The 19,533-nt window shown below is 34.4% G+C and overlaps 1 protein-coding gene across 1 annotated transcript in view; it reads left to right on the top strand.

Annotated features, from left to right (window-relative positions):
- The window catches only part of LOC118202547 (protein O-mannosyl-transferase Tmtc3-like), a 707,071-nt gene that overhangs the window by 619,480 nt on the left and 68,058 nt on the right, over positions 1–19,533 (top strand). The window contains exon 15 of the mRNA XM_085824627.1: positions 13,598–13,680. Coding sequence (XP_085680753.1) covers positions 13,598–13,680 — 83 coding nt within the window. The remainder of the gene's footprint in view (positions 1–13,597; positions 13,681–19,533) is intronic.

Genomic DNA, 19,533 nt, shown 5'->3' with positions numbered 1-19,533 from the left:
TTAGAATTTCCTATCAGAGAGACTCACGCGCTGGAGGTAAAAATGTTTTTTCTGTACAACGTTGCCATTGCTCGCCTTGAAATCCTTGAGTTTGTAAATCAAAAATACGTTAAAAATTTACAAAATAGGAAATCGATAATAATACAAAATCAAATTTCGAATTTGTTCTTCCACGTGCCCATATTCGAGGAGGATTACGTCATTCAAAATTTGGTGGCTCTATGTACCGTTGCTTTATCACATTGTGAGAAATATATATATATTTATGCAGATTTTTCATAATTTAATTTATTTAAATATAACAGAGGGCGATAATACTTTGTGGCAACAGTTTGAAAAGTGATTCACCGTTTGTAGTGAATCGACGAAAAATCGCTAAACGAAAACAATAGTCCTTCAGGAACAAAGCCCCTTTGGAATAATAATAAAAATTAAAAACAAACGTAAAGAAAACTGAAAGCTTTCAGATTTTATGGTTACGTGTAAAGGAGCGTTTTTGCGTGTTACCTTATCGACGGAAAATGCCAGAGCGAAATTAATAACTCTTCGGATTTAAAAAAAATGAAACTGTAATATTATGTTATTATTTAGTAATTAAATTAATAGAAAAAATTGATATAGAATATTAATTCTTCAGCTCTATTTAATCTATGTAATTCAAGTCTATTTAAGTTTAGATAATTTGTTTCTTATTAGCTAAAAATTAAGTAAATGTTGGTAGTGTCGTCAATGAGATGGATGTGCCTGCCAATTCTTGCATAGCTGTTCTTTGTATGGATAAATGCTGGTAAGAAATACCACTGCCATAGTACTTTAAATTCGTCTTTTGTTTCTTGGACTACAGCATACGTTTACAAATTGGTTTATTTCAGGGATGGCAAACCTATGACACGCGAACCCATTTCGAGTGGCACGCATTTCCAAAGCGTCGACGGAGACGAAAAGTTACATTACACAAAAATGTTAGTTTCTTGCAACCTTCTCATTGTAACATGTCTTTCTCATTGTAACATGCACTGCGCTTATCTCTGTGATTTAATGTTCAGCTTTGGGAAAAAGCAGTGATTAAATTGCGTCGGTGCCCGGCTCCGGTACTTCTGAATTTTTAAGATAAATTACAATTCTAGCCAGAGCGCACCGGAACCTTAAATAAGATGAGCTCCAGTACTTCTTTTTATAAAACTGAGTTTTTTATAAAACAATAAGTAGATCTTGCAATACTCTATTTCCCTAGAAATACGAGCTCATGCGAAGTTCAAGTAAAGTCCCCACACTCACATGCGGAAACCTTTCCCTTTAAGAAGGGCAATAAATTTGGGGGAATTTGTTTAAGAACGCGTAAATTTCCCGCCATGCCATCGTGTCTAGTGTACTGTTATTGACGGTTATAGTTAGTTATCCTCGATTGAAGGAAAATTTGTGTTCTTAAATGTGCGTTAAGTGACAGCGAGTAGAATAAGAGTGAAATACTGAGGTAAACTTCTCAAGCACGTCCTATACATCATCTTCCCAGAGTATCCACTAATGTAACCAAATACGGAGGGGTCGAAAAGCGTAACCAGCAACTTTGCATTCATCCTTATGAGTCAGATTCAGGACTCATTTTACCACTGACACACATCCCCCTGATGGCTGTAATTATATGAGCAAAGAGCCGCGGTCAAAGAGAACGTTCTCTCTCACCAAGATTCCCCTCATTTGTTGTTTCCACCCACTCATACCCTCACGCCCTCATTCAGTTTCGCCCTCTTTTTAGCATTATCTTAATTTCCATCAGTTATATTTTAAGTATATTTAATTTTTGTGATGATAAAAGAACTTTTTTGCCTCCTACGATCAGAACTTAAATTTCTCCAGAGCCCACCGGATCCCGATGGTTCTTATTTTTTGTAATAAATCATAATTCTAGCCCGAGTGCACCGGAGCTCTAAATAAGAAGGTTGTGGCACTTCTTTTATGTAATTGAATAACAATTTCAGTAGAAATTTTATCTCGAGAATTTTATTTTTAGCAATAAAATCATATTAAAAATCGCTTATTAAATTTTAATTTATCTCTTTACATTTAATTTAATTTTAATCACTACATAGTATAAAACAAAGTCGCTTTCTCTGTCCCTGTATCCCTATGTATGCTTAAATCTTTAAAACTACGCAACGGATTTTGATGCGGTTTTTTTTAATAGATAGAGTGATTGAAGAGGAAGGTTTATATGTATAATAACATCCATTAAACAGTGGAGAAATACTGTTATTTTTTAGGTTTCTAATGTGATGTCGTAAATAATTACATTTTTCTCGCTTGCATTGCAAACGCAGGCTGAACCCTACGAGATTTATCAAAATAATGTACTAAGTATTGTACACATTGAAAAGGTCTACAGATTTAAAAATTGCGGGACGTAGCGTTTGTGGCGGTACCGGCCGGCCGGGGCGGCGAGAACGTGCCTATAAATAGCGCGTCGGAGGCCGTTTCACTTAGATCCTCAATTGTTAGCTATTTATACTTCCAATGCATCTGATTTTGATTGAAGTTCTTCTGTAGCTTCGTTGAATAATTGTATTTAAATTGTGTTGTATAGCTGTTTTGTATTGTGTTGTATTTAGCACTACTGATTGATGTTATTTAATTGTATTTGAATTGTCATTGGAACTATTGCTGTAGTGTATCTTCTCGTATTGTTGTCATTGATTTCCATTGTCTTGGGTCCTCCTTGAAAGCTATGATCGCTCGTCACATTTTGCGAACTTGTCCGATTGGATTGTCTTGCTCCTTTTGGTACTTCTCTTCTTCCCCTTATCTCCGTTTTCTCATCTGAGATTTTCTCTACGTCTGGACTTATTTATGTCAAGTGCCCTTGGGCTTTAATTCTGGAACCGGCAACATTGCTCTTCGCAGTAGCTCGGTCCATTATAGAGTCTAAGTCTAAGTCTAAGCGGTTCTCCCTACAGCGCTTTGAATTTAGCAGCGATCGGGCGCGTTTATTATCGGAGCTCTCTAGCGAGGAAAATAACAATATACTTAATAAAAACGTGCTTTTCAGCGCGACAACGTATCAGTTAGGCAATCACTGTACTACGCATTCACTAATGACAAGAAAGCTGTGAACGTTGTATATAAAGACATTCTGTAATATATTAATTGTTGTAAAAATAAAATAAATAGGTAAAAAGTAAATAAGTAAAAATGTAGTGTATGAATTTAGATATTCCAAAGATAGCAGGAAATCTTCATGGTATAGGGAAAGGGGAATTGTTTTACTCCACATTTAACGCATGCGGCCCACGGGCAGTAATGAATAAATCAAAACTACTGGATCGATTTTAATCATTTTTTTCAGTGAGTGACATAGGCTATATATTTTATACCCGTGCAAAGCCGGAGCGAGTCGCTAGTTATATAATAATTATTAATTAAATAACAATTTATAAACATTAATTAAATAGCAATTAATTAACTTTATAATAATTATCTATTTAATTTTAAAATTATTAATGCGTTTAACAGTCATTTTATTTATTTATTTACTCTTGTTCCTCTTTGCTGACGGTCTTCCATAGGGCTTCGACACTTCTAATTTTAGAAATTAAGTCCTGGCAGTTACATTACACAAAAATGTTGGTTTCTTGCAAACAGGTAACAGAGATGGACGGTTTTATACGTGACACAGTATCAGAGTTAAGCTAGGGTTTTTTAGTCCAAAGGGATTTCAGTCCCGAAGGACTATTGCTTTCGTTTTGGCATTTTGCGTCGGACTCATAAACGTCGGTTCACTTTTCAAACTGTTGCCACAAAATGTTAGAGTCCTGCATTATATTTGAAGAAATTAAATAATGAAAAATCTGCATAAATGATTGTCTATTTCTCGCATTGTGATAAAACAATGGTACATAGAGCCATCGAATTTTGAATGACGAAATCCTACTGCGAATATGGGCATCTGAAATCCCAAATTTGGAATTTGTTTTATTATAGATTTTATATTTTGTAAAACTTTAACGAATTTTTGATTTACAAACTCAATGCTTTAAAAGCGAGAAATGGCAACGTTATATATATAAAAAAAATACTTTTATCTCCAGCTCGCGAGACTGTGTATATCGGAAATTCTAAAGATATGCTTAATTTAACATTATTTTGCGATATTGCTCTTGAACTGAATTTTATGGTTTAAGTGCAAAGAACGTGATATTTAATAAATAAAGGTAACACTCTAAACGTTAAAAAAAAGCCCCTTTGGACGTAATTTAAAATCTAAAAAATTTCAGATTTTTTTTTTTTTTTTTTTTTTTTTTTTTTTTGCGAATTTTGATTCGCCAAACTCAGAATCGTTGAAAGGTGTACGGCCTAGAGTGCCTTTATCAGTACAATTTTGACTTATTTCGTAGGGCTTTAGTAGTTGAAATCTATTAATCCAAACAAGCGGAACTTTTTTAATGCACACGGTGTGCGGAGAGCTCTGTCGAGAATTAAAATGAAAAAAAAAAAAAAAAAAAACGAGGATCGAACCCTCGATCTTAGATTCTCCAAGTCTTCCTCAGTGCTCCGTATCGCTGAGATGCGCTTACAAAACTGAAGTTGTCGTCGTTATTAGAACCCTCCATCTGTTGGTCCGTAGAAGCAAGCTAACGACTGAGCTGCTTCCTTAACTAAACAAAACTAATTTTTAGGCAAACGCAGAAGGTTCGCCATCTCGTGTCTGTATAGAGCCCTAAGGATCTACTCCAACGGTCTATGCCAACGAATGAAAAAACGGGGAGGATGCATGACTGGATCCCATTTAAGCAGGTTATCACCAAAGTGTGGTTGTTCCGTAAATGTCATTAATGCATCTAACATAGATTTTATCCATGAACTTACATAATATTGACCATTAATAATAGGCATGTGTACTAACTAATTATATATTACTAAAATATATTGCGTACATTTTTCTAAGTAGGTACGTCTTCACACATTTGCGTTTGCACATTTTCTCTTCTTCATTTTCGATAATAAAAAAGCGAAAGTATTTTAGTAACATTTTCCCCGTCTAAAGAACAAGAACTTTTATCTGACCGCCATCAAAATGAACAGAAGTTTGTTAAAATCCAAGTTATTCTAAATATGCATTTTTTACTTTATTTTAAATTCTACATCGACATGTTTCTCTTCCAATTAAAATAAATAAATACATCACCTTCATTTTCATGTTAGATCCCGTGATTCGGGATGCGATATTCAAAAATGGATTTTTTTAAATAAATATATGTGATGTACCAGCTTTTGTCAGGAATAAATAGATTGTTGAATAATCATAAATGTAGTCGTAGCTTAAATTATCAGACGATAAGTTTAAAAAAACAGGATCCATTTAATATTGGTCAGGAGAAATAGCAGTTACAAAATCAGATATCCGGAGTAAATAAAAAGAATTACTGATAACTTTTAGTATGAAGTTTACTGCATCGTGACATTTAAGAAAAAGCCCCCGATATTCTTTTGCGAGTCCTTTTATAGCCTCTGGAAAGGCGGAGCTTCCAAGAAATGACGTCAGCCTCGTCAGCCAAACCAGTTCGCTTTAAATATTTCCAGAACATTCTATAACTGTACGTGTAGAAAAGTCGGGAAAAACAACTTGACTACGGGGCTGTGGATTTAATTCCACGTACTTTCAAATAAGAGACCGTCGTCATTAAAAAATGAAAAGAACATGTAGTTAGAATTTTAAGTGTATTCTTGACTATGGAATTTTATTATTACATATATATCTATTTATCATAAATTTTAAGCAGTTGTAGAACCATGAAACAGGAAGAACTACGATTTTTTTAAGTAAAAACCCTCTCGAAAATGCATTTATGCGTATTTGAGAATTAAAATTAAAATAATTGCATTGCTCACAAAGTAATACATAGCTATTAAATGCATATTAATTTGTATGCAGAGCAATAAATTTAAAGCTCAGAATGCCATCAGTTGCCATCATCTTCGAGTTTTCATTAACACAGACTTGAAAAACTCATTATCGAATCATCGATTTTTTTTTTTTTTTTGGTTTGCTTAATGTTACGTTTTTATATTGATTTTTTTTTTCCCTTTCCGATTCCAAAATTATTTAAAAATAATTTTATTCCAGCTAAGGGGGGGGGGGGGAAACCCTCTCATATTAATACCGAAAATCTCTTAAGATTTATTTTAATGAGATTACTTAATTTGATGAATTTATAACTTTTCTACCAATAAGAAGGAAAAAAAAGTAAGAATTTCTGATTGAAAGGTTCAGTTTAATTGATAAAAAAATTACATTTATGATTTAGTATTTTTTTTTTTTAATTCTAATGCTTTCGTTTTCTTTCCTCGCTGTTGAAAGAAGTGTTATATGGAAATTCATACATAGAGAAGCACATTACATATTTGATTTTGTTTATTTCCCTTACGAATTCGTTAATTAATTTACATCATGAATTATCTTGAGGCATGTAAAGCTTGACGAATAGAATGTATATGGTGAATTTACTTTTTAACTTTTTTTACCCCAAAAGGGACGTCAGTTCCGAATGAAATATTAGTTTCGAAACTGCATTTTGCGTTGAATAACTATAAATGGTGAACAGTTTTTCAAATTTTTGCCACCAAATATTATCCCCCTGTATTATAACTAAAGAAATTAAATAATGAAGAATCTGCATAAATGTATGCATGTTTTTCACTCTGTGGAGAAACAACTGTACCTACAGCCATCCAGTTTTGAATAACGTAGTCCTCCACTTGAACGTGGGCACTTGGAAGTCCGAATTTGTTTTATTATCTATTTCGTATTTTATAAAACTTTAACGAGTTTCCGATTAACGAACTCAGCGATTTCAAAGCGAGCAGTGGCAACACTACAGAATAAAACATTTTTATCTCCGGTGCGCGAGACTGTTGTCAGAAATTCGAAAGATCTGCCTGCCGTTTTTGAAATATTTTACGATTTTATCTTTGAATGGAATTCTGTTTGGCGTATTCGCCAAGAACGTGACATTTAATAAGTAAACGCGCAAAACGTTAATGATAAAAAGACAAAAAAACATTGTAAGCCATCTTATTAATAAAACTGAACGCTGATATGATGAACTTGAGAAAAGACTGGGGGGGGGAGGAAAAAGAAAAATATATGCCAAAACTTGACTCTGTATCGAGAATTCTGAACACACGCTGCTTTGAAAAAATTTATGATTTTGCTGTTGAATTGTATATGCCGTATTGCGAACGAAACGATGCTTAATAATAAAGCTAAAAAGACAAAAAAAAAAAAAAAAAAAAAAAAAAGGTTAGCATGAGTTAGTGCGAGAGCAGACTTGTAAACCTGTGAGCCCAGAGACAGCATGAGAAACCTTAACAAACTCTATTGGGTCACATTTAAAATCTGAATCCTTTCATATTTTTTTTTTTTTTTTAACTTTATGGAGACCTGCACCTGTTACACGAAACCTGTGATAGTGTAAATCTACTATGTACAATGTCCTGTGTGTGGCTGAAGACTGTAACGTCATTAGTTTGAGCTGTTCATTAATGATTTGGGTGATGGATAATAATAGCAAAGGTTGTTTTAATGACATCTTAAACAGAAATCGCTAACCAAATGCTGCTTATGGGATATCGAACGGTTCCTTTAACAAATACTGCGTTTACTAGCAACACCAACCAAATGTAGTTTACCAAGCGAAAATTTCCACTTCCGAACAAGATGTATTTCAAAGTGCAGGGATACCGAGGTAACTGTAAAAGGAACTTTAGTTTGCTTATTTTCAGGCAATGTTTTTAGTCCAAAGGGCAATTTGCCCTTACGGACGTTTTGGAATTTCGTTTTGGCATTTTGCGTCGAAAACTTTTCAAATCGTTGCCACCATATATTATCGCCGTCTTATATTTAAAGAAATTACACTCATGTCCATAAAATAAGTATAATGCAAAATCAGGCAAAGGAAAAGTTAGAAGCAAAACAAATTTGACTTATTTGTAAAGCTTATTTATTAAACAAAAGGTAAAGAGCAAAAAAAGATGCTATATGTTTGATATTATTAAAAAAATTAGCGAATTTTTTCTCCCTGGAGCAAATTACAAAAAAAAAAACCTATTTACAAAACACCAATATTACATGGTTGGTATGATTGTTAATACACTGTATGTCTCCCAGACGATGCAATACAGTCCGTACAACGCCTAGGCATGCTGAGTATCAAATTATCTATCTGATCTTGGGGGATATTACACCACTCAAAAAGCAATGTTCTCCGAAGTTCCGGTAGACATGTAGGAGGAGGTTGACGAGCTGCAACTCGTCGGCCAAGCATGTCCAACACGTGCTCTACTGGATTCAAGTCCGGTGAGAATGTTGGCCAGTCCATACGGGGGATATCTTTGGATTGAAGCCATTCGCTTGCGATGTTTGCACGGTGAGGACGGGCGTTGTCATCCATAAACACAAATTGGGCGCCCATGGCGCCCCGAAACAAACGTACATGTTGTTCCAGAATGACGTCCCGATAGAATTGGCTTGTCATGGTTCCAATTTGAACATGCAGGTCAGTTCTGGAACCCAGAATATGGAAGCACCTAACAGGTGAGCCACCTTTGCCTCCTATGAAGAGACAGACAATTTTACATCCAAGCCTTCTCCGGGATTCGAACCCGTACCCTTCGGTATCGTAGTCAGACTCCCCCAACCACTATGCCGACTCCCCTAACCACTATACCGTCTGGGCGGCTTTTCAAGCAATGTTTAGTTGTTTATTTTAATATGGCAAAGCGCACGAAGGGTATTTGCCTCAAGATGCTCGGCGACAAACCTTCTGAGCGCAAAAACCTTAATGGGCTTTTACGAACGGCACTAGGCCAGCCGTTCCTTCGCAGCGTTAGGTCTGCGGGCAAGGGCGAGATACCAGCCGGTGGTTGAGAATTGCTACTGCTGGTCGGGAAACGTCTTTGACCGGTTACACGGAAACTCGTCGCGAAGTTCTTTCGTGGTAGAGGAGTGAGCGACCCTCCTGCGGACCGGCGGGTTAGTTCGCTTGTCCCTTATGGCCCCCCTCGTTTTCTAAAGGCGGGGTTGAGAACTGAAAACTTTCACAGCACTTCGTTCCTGTGCCTCGTTAGAGAAGCATGCCTCCATGTAGAACTTTCTAATGAAAGCTTTGGTTGTATTCAAGATACATATGCACCTCAGCCATGCCAAAGAACGTCTACGTAAAGAAGGAAAGGCTCCATAGACGTAATGTAAACCAATTTGTCTTCTACGCCACTAGAAAGGAGAGGGAAAATTCGCTAAGGGATTTGGCGACGGAACCTGTTGGCGAGAATTCCCCCCTCTGTGATGTACCGGACCTGGCCGAGATTTTCCTCCTCCTCTGCGTGTACAGGAAATTGAGGAACACGGGTTAAGATGCATAAGAAATTTAGGTGAAGTTTCACTTTCGCTGGCTGTTGAACTTGCATTATCCATATCGCAGTTTGATGTCTGATTTTATATCCGTCAATAAGGAGGGGAAAAAAATGGAGTCACACCGCTTTAAACTCTTGATAAATGTAAGCGTCGAACCTGTTTGAACTTCGACATCAGCTTCGAGCTTTGTTTCTTTTTGGCGACAGATGTTTCACGCATGCGCAGCTGTTTCTATTTTCGTTCGAAGGAAGCCACTCCTGCTGCTGCGAAGTTTTCCTTCTTAACAATACATATTCTTTGGCCATGCAGCTTACCCGTTCGCTTGGTTTCGAACCGAAGACATCATCTGTGTTCAGCAGCCTTTAACTGCTTGGCTACTTTTGGCTATTTCTGGATACAGAACCATCCTGTTGTGGAAATTTTTCCTGAATATAAGAACATATATTTCAAACTATCTAAATGTATCCCCTGCCCCCCCCCCCAAAAAAAGTAAAAAAAATCTGAAAGCTTTGAGATTTATATTACGCCCAAAGGGGCGTTTTTTAACGTTTTGTGTGCTATCTTTATTTATAAAATACTAGAAAGCCCGGCGGTCATACGGAATGACCGCTTTTTTAGATATTATAAATTGTAATTAAAATGATTTGTGCAAAGATGTCTGCTAATTTAAACTGAATTACCCAGGGCAGGCGGCGATGACGCATTTTTGCTTACTGCTCCACAAAGTTTCCCCCTTCTACTTGCTTAATTGCTTAAAGTAGAGTGCAAAGAAGGAAACCACTGGCGGTACATTTCTTAAGAGCCCAGCGCTAGCTCAATCAATAAAGGTGATTTAAATAATGAAATGTTAATTTACATGTCAAAGATCTCTTTACACACAACTTTTCTTGTGTATATCTTTCCATTATTTTTAAGCTCGCCTTGCAGAGAACCATCCATTATTTTTAATTTGACGTCCGTTCTTTCACGAACTCTTCAACAGGCAACATAAAGTTGACCGTGTCCAAATGCAAGCTCAGTTAAAAAAATGCCAACACGCTTAAGCGTTTGGCTCTGAGACTTATGGACGGTCATAGCAAAAGCAAGTTTTACAGGAAATTTTCAACGCCTCAATTGAAACGGCAACCCTGTGCCGTGGCAACTTCATCCCATTGGCTAGTACAGTTACGCAAGCAACCAATAAACTATCGGCGACAAACAGACACTTAAGCCGCATATATTTATGGGGTGAAGTAACATCATCTCCTCCGAAACGTAATCCCGGGCTTAGCGAAGCACACCGCAGGTCTGTGGCACGCCATTTTGACCATTCGCGTTTTCTTGGGACTTTAATTAGCCGAGATATTAATTAAAAACTAATTTTCTCCTACATTTTCCACTTTCTTTCTTGGGTTTTCCCTATTACATGGATTTGGCTACGTGCCAAATTATTTTTTCTCGAATATCTACGGAACGGCGCCGAGTTGAAATTCGAGACGCTTATCCTCGGATTCCAAAAAATTTTCCGAATCCATCGATACGGTTCTCATCTTCGTACGACTATGATCGGCCGAGATATTAATTAAAACCTGAGGAAACGTTAATTTCCGCGCTCATTTTTAACTATCGGCGACGGTAATAAACGGTAATAAACTATCGGCGACACACACTTTAGACGCTTATATATATAAAGATGTTCATCGAACTTAAACTATAAAACAGCAATATCACAAAATATTTAAAAGAGCATATCTTTGAAATTCCCGATGCACAGTCTCGCGGGAGAGCGCTGGACATAACTATTTTTTTTTCATACAGTGTTGCCATTGCTCACTTTGAAATCGTTGAGTTTCTTAATCAAAAACTCATAAATGCTTTACAAAATATGAAACAAATAATTAAACAAATTTCAAATTCGTGCTTTCAGATGTCCATATTCGCGTGGAGACGTACGTTATCGAAAATTGGATATCGCTAGGTACCTTTGTTTTATTACGATGCGAGAAAAATACATACGTTTATTCTTCATTATAATGAATTGAATGCAGATTCTTCATTATGTCATTACTTTGAATATGATACAGGGCTGTAATATTTGGCAGCAACAATTTAAAAAGAGGTACACCTATTATAACGAATCAACACAAAATGCCGAAACGAAATTAATAGCCTTTCTGGGAAAATTGCGTCTTTGTGCTAAAAACTCAAAATCTGTTGTCAAAATAAAAGTAACTCTGTGGACCTATGAAAGCTGTGCAATAAATATAATATTTCTTCTAATGAACTGCCAAACCTATAAACAGAGAAATACAAATAATGGGAAAGCAAATTACGTTTTGCTGAGGAGGAGAATTTACTGCCAACAAATTGCTCAATTACCTTAATTGCATTGTGATTTTCTTAACCGAGTACTTAATGAAGGAAATTTTGCATTTGAGCTGAGTTCTAAGTACTGTTGATTCCATACTCGTAGTCTAAATCGTGCAGATTATTGCTGTTTTCGCCCTAAGTCTCCGGCTTTAAATACACGCTGAAGGGAAATTTAGGGCTTGCTAATTATGTACTTAAAATGTCACGTGATAGGACGTCATTTATTTCTCCGAAGGAATCCAATATTATTTGATTCTTTCAGTAACATTTAGGAAAATGTTAGCAGTTCGTTTATTTCCGCTTTAATAACGATTTGTTGCATTTAGTCGTTTTTCAGTAATTTATGTAAAAAACGGCCTCGCGAATCATTAGTTTGAATTCAAAGATTCAGATTTACCTCGGCGTTTATTGCAATTTTTAGTCGCAAGCGGCCGATCTCTAAAGCAGCTATTTAAAAAAAAAAATATATATATATATATATATATATATATATTAAAAATCCGATGTGGACACCAACCAAAGACTTCCTCCTACGCCTATTAAGCTATACACATTTTTTTCTGCACTTCATATATTCTTTAGGTATTGTCGACGGCACTGAAAAGGGAGGTGCACAACTAGGTGTTATACCAATCCCATTTATTATACAGATTTTCAAGGTTCTACGGGTAATCACTTTTGAGCTATACGATTGCGAAAATAAAGCCTGAGTAAGAACCACTTTTAAGCCAAGAGAGAGGGGTTATATATATTCTTTAGGTATTGTCGACGGCGCTTAAAAGGGAGGTGCACAACTAGGTGTTATGCCAATCCCATTTATTATACAAATTTTCAAGGTTCTACGGGTAATGACTTTTGAGCTATGCGAGGCATATTTGGTACAGTTGTCACGAAAAATTACATTTTAAACCCATTTTGAATGCATTTTACAATCCATTTTTGGGATAAGGAGCCTTTTTATTCTCTTCCAACGTACATTGTCACGAAAATAAAAAAAAAAAATACTTCCTTTCCCTCGTACAAAGAGAAAAAATAGATGGAATGATTTCAATGAAACCTGCTAAAGCAATTTCAAAAGTCCATCTAGTAATTAATAATAACTGAAATGAATCTGCTTTTATTTCTTTTAAATCGCTTAGTTTGTTAATTAATAGCAGAAGAAACTTGAAAGAAAATTAATTGTCATATGGTAACAAACTGGAGAGTGAAAAATAAAAGTATTTTATATTGGACCGTTGCAACATTATTTTTTTATATTGCTGAGTTTTGTAATTAGAATTGAATGTATTTGTCGCTGAATTTTTTTGATTATATTTGAAACATAAATATCGTAGCATAACTGATTGGCAACACAAACTTTTATATGGCTGAGTCTTTAATAAAATGTGCCTTAAAATGGCATAAAAATATAAAATAAATAAAAAAAAATTGCAATTTAAAATTCGAGTAAAGGTGCACCTGTTCGGGTGGAGGACGATGTGTGATCGAAATTTGGTGACTACACAAACTTTTATATCGCTGACTCTTTAATAAAAAGTGCCTTAAAATGGCATAAAATATAAAATAAATAAAAAATTGCAATTTTAAATTCGAGTATAGGTGCACATGTTCGGGTGGAGGACGATGTGTGATCGAAATTTGGTGACTTGTGGGTTCCACTGTTTTTATAAATTTCTTCGGATGACAAAACAAAAATATTTTGTGATTTTCAATATCATGGAAGTGACGAAAATATTAAAATGTTATTGTCTGTTTTCATGTATAAATTTAAATTACTATACCATCGGTTTTAATTATTCTGCCTAAATGAGCACGCTAACTTTTATTTATTATTATTTTCAGCTTTATCGCGAAGCTATCACTTTAAGGTCAGACTTCACTAACGCCTATTTGAACCGAGGAGATGTATTGCTGAAGATGAACAGGTAATAATACTTTTTTTCATTAGCAAATCTCAATCAAAATCGTGAATGCGTATGAAAAATATTTTTAATCAGTAATGTTATGTAATGTAATATACGAGTGTATCTGATTTTGTCAATGATACTTATGTATTATCTCAATTATCTTAAGGGGCTCATACACTTTAGACCCCTTAACACCGTTCTAATATGTGACTGTTGCAAGAATTGGAATATTTTATTTATTTTAAAATCAATTACTTCCAACTTTTTACAGCTGACTACATAATATAGCTGCTTTCTGAAATAGTGATCAGAAAGTTTGTGTTGCTACAAATATTTTTGTAATTTAATCCGCTTTGTGACAAAATATTTAGTCACGTTTCCACCTTGCGCGCACGATATTTTAAAAATAGCTAATGGTACATACTTGAAATTAGATGGAATTCTTTATATGAGCCCTATCTTTTAACTGAACCTAAAATCTGATGAATATTTTAATATTAAAAAATTTTATGTACGAAAACATTACAGATTTTTTTAATAAAATACATTTTATAAACTTAACTCCAAACAAAATAAAAACTTAACATGAAATTCTTAGAATTTTTTGGTTCACAGTAGTTTTCAAATATTATAAAAGCTATATATTAAATATGGAATTAAATTATGCAAAGAATGTTTTAAACTGTTCGCGCAAGGTGGAAACATGACGAAAACTTTTGTCAAAAATCGGATTAAATTATAAAAATATTTGTGGCAACACAAACTTTCTGATCACTATTTCAGAAAACAGCTATATTATGTAGTCATCTGTAAAAAGTTGGAAGTAATTGTTCTTAAAATAAATAAGTTATTCCAATTCTTGCAACAGTCCCATATTCGAAAATCTTATGGATTTTAAGGTGTACGAGTCCCCTTAATAAACGTCGCCAAATTTTCAGAATGCGCCAAATTTTGGCAACCATGTATGCACAATTAACAGTTTTTAACAAGTAATGTCGCCATTTTTATATGCGTTTTTTTTTTTTTTTTTTTTTTTTTTTTTTAGTTGCATTTCGTGTTTTATAAATAAATCGTGATATTTTTTTGCTTAAACTTAGTTTTAAAATACAGGCGATTTCCCGATTTTTACAAAATTCGCTATTTCACAAACTTTCAAAAATTTGTGTCGATATTGCAAAACTTGTTGGTTTCCATGCTGTCGCTCCCTCTCTCATTGATAAGGGGGTGGTATCACCGGAGCTCTCTTGTTCTCTTATTTCTCATCGAGAAATAGTCCGTGCGAACACATCAAAAATAAATGTTAATGAACACATTAATGATGCATATTTGTTAATTCACATTCCATTTCGTACTGGTAGTTTAGAAATATCGTGAAAGATAAAAATTTACAATTCAAACCGTAATTTATCTTACACAATGCACCAGGACAACCAAAAATCTGTGCAGAATTTTTACTCGGAAAATATTGTGACTTTTATCTCTCCCAATGCTACCTGTCTTGTTAATGAATCAAACAGTGACATCTACGATCAAATAGCTTTATAATGAGGACAACAATGATTCTTTGACTCAAATCATGCGAAATGCCAAGTTTTGTAAAAAACGTGTCGTCAAGGCAACGGCCGCTGAAGGTGGGACTACATTAAGAGATTTTTTGGAAGAAATGTAATATATCAAACACAATAAAAATTATTGTAGACTCGTGAGCTGAAATAAATAAGAAATAATTATATCCGCAAATGACTGATTTCTGGAATGCTGATTAAAATCCGGAAACTATCACAAACTAAATGAATGAACTAAATTTGGACATCAACGATGAAGATCTTAATGCGTTGACCGAATCTCATTCAATAGCTCTGTCAAATGAATACTTAATTGAACAACAAGCAAGAGTTGTTTGAAATACGTAATGAAAGTGAGGAAGAAGAAGCTGATATGTGGTATTCTACTAACTCTTGACAAGTTTGTGGACACACACACAAAAAAAAAAAAAAAAAAAAGGAAAGAAAAGAAAATCTAAAAGCTTTCAGATTTTATATTACGCCCAAGGGAGCGTTTTGAGTGTTACGTTTCCTACTTAAATACCATGTTCTTCTCACTGTTTAAGGGGACATATGACATAAAAATTTTCAATTATTCAAATTTTCAATTTTGGGCTAAAAAAATAAAGTAGCCTGAGACGATTCTAAAAATATATAATTTATCCATGTTTAGAAATTTTAAGACCGAAATCTTTCATTAAAATGTGTAAACAAGCACCTAGCAAGCCCACCAGTTGAGAACGGACAGATGTCTGGTGTGGCAACAATAAAGCCATATCAGCTGGTAAAAGGCATGTTCATAAACATTCTTTGTTAGAACCTGTTTTTTATTAGCTGAGAATAAGTCTTTAGAAGTCTCTCTGACAAAAGACTACTGTCAAATTGCATTCATGGAAGAAGCCAAAACCCACCGCTGAACTGGTATAGTGGTTAGGCCGCCGTGCCGAAGGGCCTGGGTTCGAATCTCGGAGAAGGCATGGATGTTTGTAAATGTATAGTGTCCGTGTGGAATGGAAGCACCCAAAATATGCGGCGAGCAGAAAGTTGTCTCGAGAGGTGGGTGGTAGGGGAAGAAGAGTGGGAGACCTTCGGACCCGTCCCCCTTGGAGTGCTTTCCATCAAATTTGGGGGCGGAATTGAGCCAAATCGCATTATCACCTGCTCAAGACTGTTGCCAACGGCAGGTGCTCCTTGCGCTGTTATACGTCAGACAAGTGAACAACAACAATTCAAAACCCAAATGAAAGTTTTAATAATTGTATCTGGACACGAATACCAAAAACTGTTTTTCTGGGTGTCATCATATTAAAATTAAATTTATTAGATGCGATATTATCTTTTAATGATGGTGCACAAAGTCGAAATAAATAATGGAATTATTTGGAATATAACCAGGGTTTTATATGTTAATGTTTTTGCGGAAATAGATTGCGATAGAATTCGTGAGGCCCATCTTGTTTACCAAAAGCTTTCTAAAATGGCCAAAAATGTACTTAGATTAATAAAACAAAAACAACTAGATGCAGAAATGCCAGTTCAAGATGATTTTGGTGCAGGAAAATGTTAAAATGATTTTTTTTTTTTTTTTTTTTTTTTTTTTTTTTATAATTTTCTTCAGTTTTTCTCAAAACGCTTTTTTTTAACTTTCGGTACACTTTTCTTGAAAACTATTCAGCCCAGAAGGTTTAAATTTTCCACAGTTGTTTACCTTAACTATTTCTTTGAAACTACGCAAGATGTAAAATTTATGATCATTAGTTTTGGATATATTAAAAATTTAATACTATTTTTTCTATGATTTTCAAAATATTTTAATAATTTATTTTTAATAATTTTTATTTCTAAGTAAAATGTAAAATATTGCTTATTATTCTTAAATGATATGTTTTTAACCATCATGCAAAATTTGAAGGAGTTTGAGGCAGTAATTTTTAAGAAGCGTGTACCAAATTAGCACTGTCTCGGATTATTCGTCAAAGATAAGAGAAATTAAACAACTGGTTTTTAAAAAAAATTAAGCTTTAAATTTACACTTTATGTGTTTTATATAATCTACAAGCTGTCTATTTTAAATGAAAAAAAGAATTTAGAGTATATGTTTATTTTGAGAAAAGTTATACCGAAATAACCTTTGTCCCGAAATAGTTGCATTCCGTCAGTCGATATGTCACATGGCTCCTTAAAAGACAATATCTTTAGAATTTCCGATACACAATCTCGCGTGCTGGACATAAAAATGTATTTCTCTTTCGCATAGTTTTTCAATTGCTGGTTTTGAAACCGTTGAGTTTGTTAATCAAAAATTTTTTAGTGATTGACAAAATATGAAATGGACAATAAAACAAATTCCAAATTTGGGCTTCCTCATGGCCATATTCGAATGGAAGACTACATTATTCAAAACTGGATGCTTCTATGTACCGTTGTTTTTTCACAGGGCAGAAACATACATACCACATTCATGCAGATTCTCCATTACTTTATTTCTTTAAACATAATGCAGGGCTGTAATATGTGGTGGCAACGGTTTGAAAAGTGAATCGACGCAAAATGCCAAAATGAAATTAATATCCTTTCTGGCCAAATTTTCCCGCGAACAGGCTGGCTGCATGGGTGTTTTCATCGTTTTCCCCATGTGTAGCGTATATACGAGCCAGTTTCCCTTAGAAAGTCCTTCACGAAGGCATCCCTCGCCTTAGGCACATAGCCCTCGAGGATTTGCCGTAATTAAATAGCCTAACTTTTTGCCCAAATTGCCCCTTTGGGCTAAAAACACCTGAAAGCGCTTAAAAATGAATCGTTAAATTCTCCACTTAAATTCATATATTGTTTTTATTTTATTGATATTGATAAATAAATAATATTGTTAATAAACAAATATTTTAAAATAAAATTTATAATTTTTTAACATTCCTCTACTCTTGTACCTTCAACATTCGTACAAATTGAATTCTGTGCGAAAGTTGTTAAAGCCTCCTGTGTGTGCTTGTGAGATTTGCCTGCAGTGGGAGAAACCATCGTGAAATTTCTGCAGGCGCGCAGTAATTTGCCGCAAAATCAATAAAGGAGACAATTGCTTTGAATCTATAGATCGATGAAAAGAAACTGGCAACTGGCATTAGTGGGCGGAATACCTTAGTAAGCAAATACACTCTGCACAAAAAAAAAAAAAAAAAAAAAAAAAAAAAAAAAAAAAGAGGAACAGTTCTACGTATATCTCTCGTTCGACTGGACAGATTAACGAAATTTAACTTGCATTTTTCATGTCTCGAAAGCGTAATTCAAGATATATATTGGATTTATACATAGCGTTGTTTTAATGTAGGTATTCTGACACAAAATCGGACTTTTTATTAACTGAGATACGATTTTTTTTTTGGCTCTTTTGATTCTTTGACTCAAATCACGCCGAAATGCCAAGTTTTGTAAAAATCGCGCAAGTAGTTTTTAAAAATTTTATCTCCTCGCTGTTAATTGAATTTGGTATATATTTATTAATCTCTCTTTTTTTTATTGAACTTACTTGATTCTTTGTTTCACAGTTTGAAATTTAGGTTCAATCTAAATAAAATTCGCAAATTTTCTGATTTGTTTTTTTAATTTGTAGATTTTACTAATTTTTATAAATTTTTCGATAATATTTTTCCATCATAACCTATAACATTTTTACCATCAACCTAAAGTAGATGTATTTTTAGGCATATCTGCAAAAAAGTATTCAAAATGTCCAAAGCTATATGCGAATATGTATATTGGCACATTTTTGAAATTTGGCATAGTATTTATTACAAGCGATAGTAACGCCAAATGTGGATTACGCCCTTTCGTAAAATTATTTGAAAGAATGAACGATGCACCTTTTTTTCCCCGCTGTCGCACAATGAAAGGGAAACGAAAATAGGTTGCTAATTAATTAAGAATTGCGCCAAGTTAATTGCTTCTAGAGCAAACTGGAAAGTGCACCAAGATATTTTTTTTTTTAATTTCTCGGTAAATGTTCTCACCAAATATTGTAGAATTCAATATTGAAGCATAAAAAAAGCGATATGTCATTTCATAAAATGTTCAATTTTGTGTCAAAATACCTATATTAGAGCAGTGCTATATATAAATCTAATATATATCGTAAGGTGCGCTTTCGAGACATGGAAAACGCAATTTGAATTTCGTCAATCGGCCCAGTAGAACGGGAGATATAGAACTTCCCCCTTTTTCCCCCGTTTCTCTCTGAGTATTTAGCTTAGGGGTATAATATCGGTCAATAAATTTCCTGAATCGTAATGAACAGCTTATAAGGCACTTTCTGCCTCCCTTCGTGTTGTATACT

Source organism: Stegodyphus dumicola, chromosome 10, assembly GCF_044657685.1.
Source record: "Stegodyphus dumicola isolate Sdum_Otavi_A_Nest chromosome 10, ASM4465768v1".
Classification (NCBI taxonomy): Eukaryota; Metazoa; Arthropoda; class Arachnida; order Araneae; family Eresidae; genus Stegodyphus; species Stegodyphus dumicola.
This window is presented reverse-complemented; position numbering and strand designations above follow the sequence as displayed.